Consider the following 14,167-nt stretch of genomic DNA (forward strand, 5'->3'; position numbering starts at 1 on the left):
ACTTCTTCCTTAGCACCGGGTCCTGTGTGGCGATGCCCACGGGGCACGTGTTGAGGCGGCATTTACGCATCATCGTGCAACCTGGAAGAAATACTACCTCTTCGGCGAGCATGAAGAGATAGTTGATGGCGTGCTCGGGCTTGCCGGCGAACTTCTTCCTTAGCACCGGGTCCTGTGTGGCGATGCCCACGGGGCACGTGTTGAGGTGACATTTACGCATCATCGTGCAACCTGGAAGAAATATTACCTCTTCGGCGAGCATGAAGAGATAGTTGATGACGTGCTCGGGCTTGCCGGCGAACTTCTTCCTTAGCACCGGGTCCTGTGTGGCGATGCCCACGGGACACGTGTTGAGGTGGCATTTACGCATCATAGTGCAGCCTGCAAGAAAAATACTCGTTCACTCACTACAAAGATCTTTGGCAAAGAAAGCAAACCACGATAGCAGAGAGCCCTGACACAGAGACATCTGTCCAATATATTGGTCCAATGTGTATTTGCGTCTCACATTTTGCTTAATGAGAGAGCGAGACGCAATGCACATTGGACAAAGAAATTGGACAGGTGGTATACCGCCCTTAGGCTCTTAAAAACAAGACCGAATCCGAATTGTTTCCATAAGAGCTCCGTCAACCAAGTTTTGTACGGAGCTCCAAAAAGCCTGCGTCAAAACCATGTTATATGAAGCATATATAGTTCGTTTTTTTGAGCATTAGAAATAAAGTAAACAATCTTGATGTGTCTTTTTATTGAAAAACACGTTTTAATAATAAGTCACGGCAAATATGTAACAATTATTAATCTAATACGATCATTTATATTCTTCTGCTTTCATAAGTAATAGTTACTGATTTTTAAAAAGCGTTTTTCAATTAAAAGACATGTCAAGATCGCTTACCTTCTTTCTAATGCTAAAAAAACGATCTATACACAGGTCACACACACTACAAAGGTCTATGACAAAGAAAACAAATCACGATGGCAGAGAGCCCTGACACGGTGGAGATGTTTGTTATACGCTTAGGGTGGTATTCCATCTGTCCAATATATTGGTCCAATGTGTATTTGCGTCTCACATTTTGCTTAATGAGAAAGCGAGACGCAATGCATATTTGACAGGTGGAATACCACCTTTAGGCTCTTAAAAACAATACCGAAACCGAAGTGATCCCATAAATAAGAGCTGCGTCAACAAAGTTTTGTACGGAGCTCCAAAAAGCCTGCGTCAAAATCATGTTCTATGAAACGTTGTATACGTTGTATTATTATAGTATTTTCATAAGATTTTTAGTTTCGTATATGAAGTCTGCCATTTCCATCTGTAGAAAAAAGCGGCAAATTTAAAAAATGTAGGCGCGAAGGGTTATCGTCCCATAGAAAATTACATAGTTGTTTGACAGGCTATATATTGTTTCTTTATGCATTTTACTCTGGTTTTATTTCATTTAAATTCAAACGCCCAATGTTTTTAGCAATACTAACCAAGTGCAATAAGCGGGGCGGTACTGAACCCGAACTCGTCAGCGCCGAGCAAAGCGGCCACCATCACGTCGAACCCGGTCCGAATCTGCCCGTCCGCCTGTACCACCACACTGTAAATCATTCCAATAAAATATTTAAATACAAAATATAATAAAATTAATTAAAGAAATAAAATGAACCATTGTATACCATTACTTTTGGTGGCAAAGAAATATTTGTTTAGTTCTCCAATAATCCGAGAGATGTCGCTGTTACGTGAGCGAGAATTTGTACATCGCGGTGTTAAGATTTTTCTCAGAATCATGGGGTGGCCCGACCAATGATTTTAATGGTACTCTGGTTTCCCTTCAAAACGAATAAATCTTTCGCCTTTTACTAAAGATTTCCGTGGAGGGGAACACTCAAATGAGTCTTTAGATATTTTTTGATGCCCTGCGCAAGCGGGGCTTATAAATGGCAAAAGTGAAATAAGATTATGGCTCCTCTACACGAATGGCCAACGCCGGCCAATCCAAGGGACGCAGCCATGCGGTAGACTGAGATAGCAATATCTCTTGCTCCCTCTAATGCATAAATGCATCCCTTGGATTGGCCGGCGTTGGCCATTCGTGTAGAGGAGTCATTAGAGATATGAACTTCTGAAATGTGCGAGACATATTTAGATTTTAAAACAACGTAGTACATTTACTGGATTTACTTAAACTTTTTTGTTTTCTAGTAAAGTTGTACTAGGTGGCGCTAGTATTTACTAATTCTATAAGGAAAATTTACCCCAAAAGTCAATGAAGAAAGCTCAAGAAGTGTCTCTAATAACGGAGATACTCCAACATAACTTACCGCGAACGTAGGTCGTTTAGCACCAGCACTTGGTGAGTTTCAGCGACACCCAGTTCCCAAGGTAGACCAGCGCTCTTGATTCCAGTCCAGGAGCTAGCGCCAGTGCCACCGTCGTGGCCGGAAATCACTATGTGTTCCGCTTTGCCCTGCATGCAAATAACCACTTTTATAATATTACATAGACATGTGTCGTTCACGAGTGAGTGATTTAAATGAACTATATCTTTTGATTGAACTCGCTCACTCTTCAACTCACTGATGATTTAACTCGCTCATCTATCTCAGTGTTCCTTGCGCGCTCTTTCCCACTCATGATTCGAATGAGCCGGCCGAACGTGACGAGCGAGGAGCGAGTAAGACGATGCGAATAGGTTTCGAAGAGGTTCGAAAGAATGAATGAATGAATGAGTGATAGATATCACCGCGACCGAAAGATATGAATAAATCTTTTCAACTCAGTGAAGCGTTTTGCGCATCTCTACACGGTAATAGCAGACAAGGGTACGGTGCGCATGATGCTATTGGGTTACCGTAAATACAGTTGTTCATGTAAAAAGTCAAAAGTTTGTTCATGTTTCACGGCTCAAGTAATAGTTGCTCAACACAGTCAACGTGTCAGCTTGGTCATAGAGAAATATAGTAAGAATAGAATGCTCACTCCATACATCAGTTCCCAAAACGACTATTATTTCCGCAGTCGACATCTAGCATCGAGTAGCGGAAATATCATTACCGCTACTTGATACTAGAATTCTCTAGTGTCGCGACTCACGAAAATTATATTGAACAACAATTTACAACTAATATTAAAAGCAGAAGGAGTTGAAAATAGAGGTCCGGTTATAATATTAGCTGAAAATTATTGAGCATAGACTTTTCGGTCGTTGCAACGTCTATTGGACTATTGTCATTTGTCAAATAGCAATACTGATAATTCCGCTACTCGATGCTAGATATCGACTACGAAAATAATAGTCGTTTTGGTACTAAAACTGATGTATGGAGTGAGCACTCTATGTATTTTTTTCTCTATGGCTTGGTGACATCGCGCAGGAAGGAACCAAGCGTGTTGCACGCTATCTCCAAGATTACGGCGACGTACAAGCGTGGTTGAGAGCCAATGCAAGCGATTACTGCGAGAGGCCGACGCACTGCTTGTGTCGACGCAACGCGGTGCTGATTCGATACTGATAAATGATCGTATTTCTTACAAATAATACTGAACGGCTCGAGTTGAGGCGGTGCGGATCCGCCGCTGAGCTGTTATGTGTTCGAACCTTCATGGAGTATTCTGCTTGTATGCAATGTCAATTAATTTGCGAAAATCTTTGTCATATCCATGTTCGTCATTGCAAGCTCACCTTGGCGACTCCAGAGGCGACCACGCCCACGCCGACCTCGGACACGAGCTTGACGGAGATCCTGGCTCTCGGGTTGGCGCACTTGAGGTCGTAGATGAGTTCAGCCAAGTCCTCGATGGAGTAGATGTCGTGGTGCGGCGGCGGCGAGATCAGACCCACGCCCGCTACGGAGCAACGGGTCTTGGCGATGTCCTCGGTCACTTTGTAACCTAAAAAAAGCAGTAGAATGGTGTGACGAGTGATAAATTGATTAGCTTTGTAAAGCTTAGTTTTGAGATCAGTGCTCAAAGGAATCTGGAAAAGTATTTCACTTTCTGGAGACTCAATATATAAAATGGAACAGTAACTAAAAATTTAGTAAAGCACTAAAATGACGTTCAGAGAGTCAAAATGGTAACAAATTGGATGTAGCATTTTGAGTGCCACAAAAAGAGAATACTACTAGCGCCATCTAGTGTAGTAGTCTTAGAACTCAAGGAACACTTCGAAGTCCTCATTATTATTTGATTATTATATTTCTTGCTCTAAACCGAGACGGATGGAGATCGAGGGGGGAGGTATTTGCCCAGCAGTGGGACACCATATAGGCTATTAATATTAATATACGTAATATGTCTGCTAAGAAACACGTACCAAGTTATAAATAGCAGAAAGATTACAGTTTTCACATGCCTAAAACCAGATTTCCACATTGAGTAGTGTTAACTGCGAGTTTAGACAATTGCTATATACTACAAATAGCGCTAACAGTTATTAGTCGTACAGTTTTAAAATGTCGGAATCCACTTGAGAGATTACCTGCCGATGAATGGAATTGTTTTCTTTTGTTAAACCAACTGAAAACCATCCGACTATACAACGTCTAGAAAGTTGGGCACGCGACGTAAGAGCTGTTTCCCACTGACGTCCAGTTTTTTGCGGGTACGGTTTTTTGCAGGATCCAGTTTTCTGTAGTATGCATGCAGGATCCCGCAAACAGAATCCTCGTGTGAAAGTATATACTATATTAGCACCTATACTACTAAAACGGGATCCTGCAAAAAACCGTACCCGCAAAAACTGGACGTCAGTGGGAAACAGCTCTAACATGAAGACTGTCGGTCACCTATAAGTGACCCTACCCTTTTTAGTGATGATAAGTAAGTGGTAAAGTCATATGCATACCCGGCAACTCGCCGCCCTCGCCGGGCTTGGCGCCCTGCGCCATCTTGATCTGCAGGTCGTCGGCGTGCGCCAGGTAGGACGCCGTGACGCCGAAGCGACCCGACGCCACCTGCTTGATGGCTGATCGCTTGTTGAACTCGGGATCCTGAAGAACACAATGGTATTGAATAGTACTATAGAGATCTTGTGATTTGGCCCAAGACATCATTTGCTTTCGCAGACTTCTGCAACGAACTTCTAATGTTTAAACTTATTTAAGGGTCATTGACAAGGTGTAAATAATTGAACTATCATAATATACAAAATGTTTTACAACGGTTAGCTAACAAAGGTGTAAAGGTGTAAGGTGCAGCGGGATAATTTCGAATGTTAGTTAGTTAGTTAATAATTCATGTAAATCATGGAAGATATTTTGATTCGTTGAAATTAACCCGCAGTCGAAATTGCCCCGCTGCACCTTATGTCAACTTTTATCGAGTCAAAAATAATATCTGTCCCGTAGTTAACATCAATGGTTTATCAGCGGAATTGTAAGACATGGGCCTTTTTGCGATGTCGCATTTGATCCCATAACAAACGTTCTTCAGTATAACCTCGCAAATTTGAATAAACAGCCTGTAATACTCTGGTTTTCTAGGATAGCGGTGCCGTCATATAGCGGCCGTCTCCATACAAAATACTACGACATCCAAATTTAGCCGTATTATTTAGTATGGAGACGGCCGCTATATGACGGCACCGCTATCCTAGGAAAACCGAGCTTTAGTGCAAGTGTTATCGTGTTTCACCTGGTTGAGGTAGCGGTCGGCGTCCTCGCCGCCCTCGCCGGTGTTGGACTTGCCGCCGATGCGGTTCATGGCGATGGCGAGCGTCGTGTGCGCCTCCAGCGATATGGAACCAAATGACATCGCACCTGGAAACATGTCATAATTAGTTATGCGTTATTGGTCGGTTCGATGGGTCCTGTGTTGTCATGTTTTGCCTTTAAACCAAACGGATGAGGTTCCCGTAGTAGGTTTGCGGCCCTATCGAATAAGATAATGAGTCTACACTTTGAGCGCCACGCCTATCGTGAGCGGCGCGTCATCGTGAACCTTATCGGAATGCACCAAGATTTGTATTGGGATGCAGCCGCGCGCGTCAGTTGATATCTTTGGCGGTCAAATGGTTAAGTTGTATTCGCTGTTTTGTTTGGCCAGATATTCGTGTCCCAGCTCTTTCCGTAGTGTAGGAAAACGAATGAGAAACAATAGCATATACATATATACGCAAATACAGTCAGTTGAGCTGCCCGCTTATAAATAGGGTATTTGACTACTAGTCAAATCGTTCTTTTTTTAGAACTGTCATAACGATTTTGCTACTACTGGAATGGGGTTGGCCGGTGGAAGTTTTTAGCAGATGGCGCCATCATAGCTTGCCCCGTCAATCCCTAGAATTGTGTCAAATTTTTGTTTTTTTAATACCCTGGATGCCAGCTCTTTAAGCCAAATCTCATAGAAAAAGGGGCAAGCTATGATGGCGCCATCTAGGCAAACCTTTGACAGTTGCCAACCCCATTTATATGAAACACTAGCATGTGACGTCACAATCAAATTACTTACCTACTCTTTAGTTTTATACGAGTTTTAAAATATAAATTGTGTCTAACGATAACTGCTGTATAATTTATTTTAAATACAGCTATTTTGCGGGTAGATGGTATCTAAACATAGAATGTTACCGGTAGCGAATCGCTTGACGATCTCCGAGGCGGGCTCCACCTCGCTCAGCGGGATGGGCTCATCCAGCTTCACCAGCTCCAGCTGCCCGCGCAGTGTGCACGCGCGGACCGACTCCAGCGTGCTCTCCCTGAAACATGTTCATAGTTATTTTCACCACACCAGCTGGTTCTCTTTATTGTTCTTTCTTCTTCTTCTGGTGCCAAGCCCAGTCTAATGGGCGTCGGCGGTCAGCATGGCATTCAGCTCTCTATTTATTGTTCCAAAATTGACATTTTATCCACATGTGAGGCAAAGTAATCTGATGCAAATTTTGAGTCGTTTCCTTATGTTGGCTAGTAGAATTGACTTTTTAAATGATGATTTTGAATGATAGGTACATATTTAATAATAAAAAATAAATAATAGGTGTGTAGTAGTGTCGCTAACCTGAACTTGTCGTAGGCGGAGGAGCTCTTGTTGGCGACGGCCTCCTGCAGGTTGGCGACGGACATGGGGTCGTTGATGTGCTTCTCGCCGCCCGCCCGCCAGTGGTAGTGCCCGGGGTTCCTGAAAACACGTTCGTTTCATTCTAAAATAGGCAATGCAGCTTAGTTATTTATTAAGGAGATAAAACAGAAAGAGTCACAAAAATACAGCTTATTTGGTATGTTGGTAAAATGACTTAGGTTTAGACGTTTCTTTAAACATATCGCACTGTGAACACAAAAATTTTGTAGTAGTTTAGTAGAACCAACTTTCTACTACAAACAAAAAAACTAAAGGTAATTTTTTCAAATGACAATTTTACGTCTTATAAAATGAATAAACCTGTAAAAATATGCGATACAATTTAAAACTAAAAGCTCATATAGACGGGGCGATAGCTCGCACGCGTGCAAAACATTGCTAAATACTGAGCCTCAACCAACATACAACTTGTAACCAAATGTAACGAAATTCACAAGCGAGTTCTGGCGCCCTCGAAATGACTCTTAGGGTGCTATTTTCTACCAATGTGTATTTTGTCTCACATTTTTCTTAATAAGAGAGTGAGATATTGGACAGATGGAATATCACCCTTTTATGTATAGAAAAAAAAAGTAAACTTACCTCAAAACGAGGGCATCTTTGCAACTACCATAAGCTAATTCATGTCTCTCGAATATTTCCTTCGACAAAATTTCGAAGTTTACGCCACCTGTAAATAATTGTACATATAATTAATTAAGACCATGTGTAAATATAATCATCATTCGCTTGCCCTTAACCCATTCATTTGGGGTCGGCGCAGCGTGTCTTTTTCTTCCATACCTCTCTCTCGCCCGTCATCTCATCATTCACTTTGCGTTCGTTTCATATCATTTCTCACAGAGTCCATCCGCCTTTCCCTCGGGTTTCCGTTATCTGTGTTTCCCGTTACTTCCCTCCACATTCATTGTCCATGTTTTTTGTGTAAATATAATATCACACTCAAATATATATGCATGAAGCAGATACTAATCTTGCCCTATATCGATTTCGCTTGTAATCACAATGTGATCTGTTTCTTTACTTACTAGGTCAGTTTCAACGGCAGCCTAGTAGACCTTGTAGACGTATAGAATAATTACCAATTCTAGACTGGGTGCCCCTGAAGCATTTATCAATGACATCTTCATTCAAGCCAACAGCTTCGAAGATCTGCGCACTCTTGTACGACTGCAGCGTACTGATGCCCATCTTCGCCATGACCTTGGCTAAGCCTGTTTCGATGGCGCACTGGTAGGCCTTGTAGATGCTCTCGTCGGTAATGGAGGGGTCGATGATGTGGTCGTTGCGGAGCGCGAAGGCTAGTTCGAACGCCAGGTACGGGCAGATCGCGTCGGCGCCGTAGCCTAAAGACAAATTTGCAGAGATTTAGATAACGTGAGAACTAGGTATTTTATATCCCCTGGACCAGTGGTTACCAAAGTTGACTGGGCTCCGACCCACCTAACAAAACCTGACAAATTCGGGACCCACCACTTGGCCGTCTTAAATAGGAAGCATGAAATATCCCAATCGGTGGGCATATCGTCATGTTTCAGGGCCCCCTCAAATTTCGCTCGCGACCCATAGTTTGGGAAATGCTGCTCTGGACACCACATTTTAGTGGGTACTTAATAGTACGCAGTAATTGACCTCATAATCTACAGTGCTGTTTAGTTTTATTAAAATAAAAGTAGTAGAAAAAGATACAAATAGTTGTAACTTGTAACGCTATCTAGTGTATAAAACAGTGGAAGTAGACAATACAACTTGGAACAAAAAAATAAGTATTACATTAGTTTGGTCGGATTATTCAAATACATTTTATGGAAAAAAATATGAAACGCCCCCAGTGTAATCATCACCATCCCATCCCAGTGTAAACTAGTAGCATAAAGAGCGAAACTATTTACTTACCCAACAAAACACACATGTGGTGTACTTCTTTCGCTTCAGCAGTCTCCACAATAATGCCCACTTTCATGCGCATACGAGTCTCGATCAAGTGGTGATGAACAGCACCTATAAACAAAAGCATATTATTAAATAATTAATACATCTTGATGAAATTCACTTTAAAAAACTACATAGAGTGCTCACTCGATGCATCAGTTTTAGTACCAAAACGACTATTATTTTCGTAGTCGACATCTAGCATAGGATAGCGGAATTATCAGTACTGCTAGTTGACAATAGATGTTCCGACGACCGAAAAGTCTAATGCTCAAAAAATTTCAGCTAATATTATAACCGGATTAACCGGAACTCTATTTTCAACTCCTTCTGCTTTTAATATTACTTGTAAATTGTTATTCAATACAATTTTCGTGAGTCGCAACACTAGATAATTCTAGTATCAGGTAGCGGTACTGATAATTCTGCTACTCGATCCTAGATGTCGACTGGAAAATAATAGCCGTTTTGGTATCAAAACTGATGTATGGAGTGAGCACTCTATTCTTACTATATTTCTCAATGCCGGAGCTCACGTGCGTTTTTCAATTAAATGACACGTCAAGATCGTGTAGTCTTTTCTAATGCTAAAAAAAAACAAGGTATAGATCTGGACGTAATTTTTGATAATAAAGTAAAATTATATAGCCTTTTTAGTAGGGTTAGTAGGGTCATTTAGCATGCACTTTAGTCTCAGGCGATGCCGCTTGGCACCATTGTTCCTTAGGTCAAACAAAGTTGATTTGGCCCGGTAGCCAGGAGATCGTACCATGCAGACCCCCCAAAAAGGGGGGGTGAAAGGGTCGGCTCACCAGGTCCAATCTATGCTATATTCCTTCCTAGTCTTAGCAACTAGGGCAAGTTATATATCATTTTCGTATAAATTAGGGACGAGGAATTCATTTTTCAAATAATTATTATGCCTTCTTATACAAAAAAAAAATAGTTTAGTAATTATTTCAAAAAATTAATTCCTCGTCCCTTAATTATACGAAAATGATATATAACTTGCCCTAGTTGCTAAGACTAGGATGGAATATAGCATAGATTGGACCTGGGGAGCCGACCCTTTTACCCCCCCCCCCCCCCCCCCACCCCTTTAGGGGGTCTGCATGGTACGATCTCCTGGCTACCGGGCCAGATCAACTTTGTTTGACCTAAGGAACAATCGTGCCAAGCGGCATCGCCTGAGACTAAAGTGCATGCACTTCCATACATTTGTCTTACTTACTAACCCTACTATTTGTCGTTTTAACTGTTGGATCGTCCCCGTACAAACAGCAACACTCCCAACTGTACATCGGTGGGCCTTATTACGGCAGGCACAAGGTCCACCGATGTGCAGTGAACAGTGTGATGGACGGTACGTACCCAGCGCCAGCAGCGAGCTGACGGGCACGCGCTCGGGCCCGGCGGCGCGGTCGGACAGCACGAGCAGCTGGTAGCCGGCCGCCGCCGCGCCGTGCCGGTACTCGAACAGTGTGATGGACGGTACGTACCCAGCGCCAGCAGCGAGCTGACGGGCACGCGCTCGGGCCCGGCGGCGCGGTCGGACAGCACTAGCAGCTGGTAGCCGGCCGCCGCCGCGCCGTGCCGGTACTCGAACAGTGTGATGGACGGTACGTACCCAGCGCCAGCAGCGAGCTGACGGGCACGCGCTCGGGCCCGGCGGCGCGGTCGGACAGCACGAGCAGCTGGTAGCCGGCCGCCGCCGCGCCGTGCCGGTACTCGAACAGTGTGATGGACGGTACGTACCCAGCGCCAGCAGCGAGCTGACGGGCACGCGCTCGGGCCCGGCGGCGCGGTCGGACAGCACGAGCAGCTGGTAGCCGGCCGCCGCCGCGCCGTGCCGGTACTCGAACAGTGTGATGGACGGTACGTACCCAGCGCCAGCAGCGAGCTGACGGGCACGCGCTCGGGCCCGGCGGCGCGGTCGGACAGCACGAGCAGCTGGTAGCCGGCCGCCGCCGCGCCGTGCCGGTACTCGAACAGTGTGATGGACGGTACGTACCCAGCGCCAGCAGCGAGCTGACGGGCACGCGCTCGGGCCCGGCGGCGCGGTCGGACAGCACGAGCAGCTGGTAGCCGGCCGCCGCCGCGCCGTGCCGGTACTCGAACAGTGTGATGGACGGTACGTACCCAGCGCCAGCAGCGAGCTGACGGGCACGCGCTCGGGCCCGGCGGCGCGGTCGGACAGCACGAGCAGCTGGTAGCCGGCCGCCGCCGCGCCGTGCCGGTACTCGAACAGTGTGATGGACGGTACGTACCCAGCGCCAGCAGCGAGCTGACGGGCACGCGCTCGGGCCCGGCGGCGCGGTCGGACAGCACGAGCAGCTGGTAGCCGGCCGCCGCCGCGCCGTGCCGGTACTCGAACAGTGTGATGGACGGTACGTACCCAGCGCCAGCAGCGAGCTGACGGGCACGCGCTCGGGCCCGGCGGCGCGGTCGGACAGCACTAGCAGCTGGTAGCCGGCCGCCGCCGCGCCGTGCCGGTACTCGAACAGTGTGATGGACGGTACGTACCCAGCGCCAGCAGCGAGCTGACGGGCACGCGCTCGGGCCCGGCGGCGCGGTCGGACAGCACGAGCAGCTGGTAGCCGGCCGCCGCCGCGCCGTGCCGGTACTCGAACAGTGTGATGGACGGTACGTACCCAGCGCCAGCAGCGAGCTGACGGGCACGCGCTCGGGCCCGGCGGCGCGGTCGGACAGCACGAGCAGCTGGTAGCCGGCCGCCGCCGCGCCGTGCCGGTACTCGAACAGTGTGATGGACGGTACGTACCCAGCGCCAGCAGCGAGCTGACGGGCACGCGCTCGGGCCCGGCGGCGCGGTCGGACAGCACGAGCAGCTGGTAGCCGGCCGCCGCCGCGCCGTGCCGGTACTCGAACAGTGTGATGGACGGTACGTACCCAGCGCCAGCAGCGAGCTGACGGGCACGCGCTCGGGCCCGGCGGCGCGGTCGGACAGCACGAGCAGCTGGTAGCCGGCCGCCGCCGCGCCGTGCCGGTACTCGAACAGTGTGATGGACGGTACGTACCCAGCGCCAGCAGCGAGCTGACGGGCACGCGCTCGGGCCCGGCGGCGCGGTCGGACAGCACGAGCAGCTGGTAGCCGGCCGCCGCCGCGCCGTGCCGGTACTCGAACAGTGTGATGGACGGTACGTACCCAGCGCCAGCAGCGAGCTGACGGGCACGCGCTCGGGCCCGGCGGCGCGGTCGGACAGCACGAGCAGCTGGTAGCCGGCCGCCGCCGCGCCGTGCCGGTACTCGAACAGTGTGATGGACGGTACGTACCCAGCGCCAGCAGCGAGCTGACGGGCACGCGCTCGGGCCCGGCGGCGCGGTCGGACAGCACGAGCAGCTGGTAGCCGGCCGCCGCCGCGCCGTGCCGGTACTCGAACAGTGTGATGGACGGTACGTACCCAGCGCCAGCAGCGAGCTGACGGGCACGCGCTCGGGCCCGGCGGCGCGGTCGGACAGCACGAGCAGCTGGTAGCCGGCCGCCGCCGCGCCGTGCCGGTACTCGAACAGTGTGATGGACGGTACGTACCCAGCGCCAGCAGCGAGCTGACGGGCACGCGCTCGGGCCCGGCGGCGCGGTCGGACAGCACGAGCAGCTGGTAGCCGGCCGCCGCCGCGCCGTGCCGGTACTCGAACAGTGTGATGGACGGTACGTACCCAGCGCCAGCAGCGAGCTGACGGGCACGCGCTCGGGCCCGGCGGCGCGGTCGGACAGCACGAGCAGCTGGTAGCCGGCCGCCGCCGCGCCGTGCCGGTACTCGAACAGTGTGATGGACGGTACGTACCCAGCGCCAGCAGCGAGCTGACGGGCACGCGCTCGGGCCCGGCGGCGCGGTCGGACAGCACGAGCAGCTGGTAGCCGGCCGCCGCCGCGCCGTGCCGGTACTCGAACAGTGTGATGGACGGTACGTACCCAGCGCCAGCAGCGAGCTGACGGGCACGCGCTCGGGCCCGGCGGCGCGGTCGGACAGCACGAGCAGCTGGTAGCCGGCCGCCGCCGCGCCGTGCCGGTACTCGAACAGTGTGATGGACGGTACGTACCCAGCGCCAGCAGCGAGCTGACGGGCACGCGCTCGGGCCCGGCGGCGCGGTCGGACAGCACGAGCAGCTGGTAGCCGGCCGCCGCCGCGCCGTGCCGGTACTCGAACAGTGTGATGGACGGTACGTACCCAGCGCCAGCAGCGAGCTGACGGGCACGCGCTCGGGCCCGGCGGCGCGGTCGGACAGCACGAGCAGCTGGTAGCCGGCCGCCGCCGCGCCGTGCCGGTACTCGAACAGTGTGATGGACGGTACGTACCCAGGGCCAGCAGCGAGCTGACGGGCACGCGCTCGGGCCCGGCGGCGCGGTCGGACAGCACGAGCAGCTGGTAGCCGGCCGCCGCCGCGCCGTGCCGGTACTCGAACAGTGTGATGGACGGTACGTACCCAGCGCCAGCAGCGAGCTGACGGGCACGCGCTCGGGCCCGGCGGCGCGGTCGGACAGCACGAGCAGCTGGTAGCCGGCCGCCGCCGCGCCGTGCCGGTACTCGAACAGTGTGATGGACGGTACGTACCCAGCGCCAGCAGCGAGCTGACGGGCACGCGCTCGGGCCCGGCGGCGCGGTCGGACAGCACGAGCAGCTGGTAGCCGGCCGCCGCCGCGCCGTGCCGGTACTCGAACAGTGTGATGGACGGTACGTACCCAGCGCCAGCAGCGAGCTGACGGGCACGCGCTCGGGCCCGGCGGCGCGGTCGGACAGCACGAGCAGCTGGTAGCCGGCCGCCGCCGCGCCGTGCCGGTACTCGAACAGTGTGATGGACGGTACGTACCCAGCGCCAGCAGCGAGCTGACGGGCACGCGCTCGGGCCCGGCGGCGCGGTCGGACAGCACGAGCAGCTGGTAGCCGGCCGCCGCCGCGCCGTGCCGGTACTCGAACAGTGTGATGGACGGTACGTACCCAGCGCCAGCAGCGAGCTGACGGGCACGCGCTCGGGCCCGGCGGCGCGGTCGGACAGCACGAGCAGCTGGTAGCCGGCCGCCGCCGCGCCGTGCCGGTACTCGAACAGTGTGATGGACGGTACGTACCCAGCGCCAGCAGCGAGCTGACGGGCACGCGCTCGGGCCCGGCGGCGCGGTCGGACAGCACGAGCAGCTGGTAGCCG

General features: G+C 50.6%; 1 protein-coding gene and 1 non-coding gene across 2 annotated transcripts in view; one reads left to right on the forward strand and one right to left on the reverse strand.

Moving 5' to 3' along the window:
• Positions 1-14,167, reverse strand: part of LOC134793560 (uncharacterized) — a 96,293-nt gene that overhangs the window by 29,327 nt on the left and 52,799 nt on the right. The window contains exons 16-26 of the mRNA XM_063765170.1: positions 8,972-9,076; positions 8,158-8,421; positions 7,658-7,745; positions 6,995-7,114; positions 6,568-6,695; positions 5,633-5,757; positions 4,845-4,989; positions 3,681-3,889; positions 2,320-2,465; positions 1,483-1,592; positions 248-381 (exon numbers count right to left, since the gene is read on the reverse strand). Coding sequence (XP_063621240.1) covers positions 248-381; positions 1,483-1,592; positions 2,320-2,465; positions 3,681-3,889; positions 4,845-4,989; positions 5,633-5,757; positions 6,568-6,695; positions 6,995-7,114; positions 7,658-7,745; positions 8,158-8,421; positions 8,972-9,076 — 1,574 coding nt within the window. The remainder of the gene's footprint in view (positions 1-247; positions 382-1,482; positions 1,593-2,319; positions 2,466-3,680; positions 3,890-4,844; positions 4,990-5,632; positions 5,758-6,567; positions 6,696-6,994; positions 7,115-7,657; positions 7,746-8,157; positions 8,422-8,971; positions 9,077-14,167) is intronic.
• Positions 1,814-1,930, forward strand: LOC134794061 (U5 spliceosomal RNA). Its single transcript, XR_010144631.1, has one exon. It is a non-coding gene; the product is annotated as a U5 spliceosomal RNA (small nuclear RNA).

Source organism: Cydia splendana, chromosome 9, assembly GCF_910591565.1.
Source record: "Cydia splendana chromosome 9, ilCydSple1.2, whole genome shotgun sequence".
Classification (NCBI taxonomy): domain Eukaryota; kingdom Metazoa; phylum Arthropoda; class Insecta; order Lepidoptera; family Tortricidae; genus Cydia; species Cydia splendana.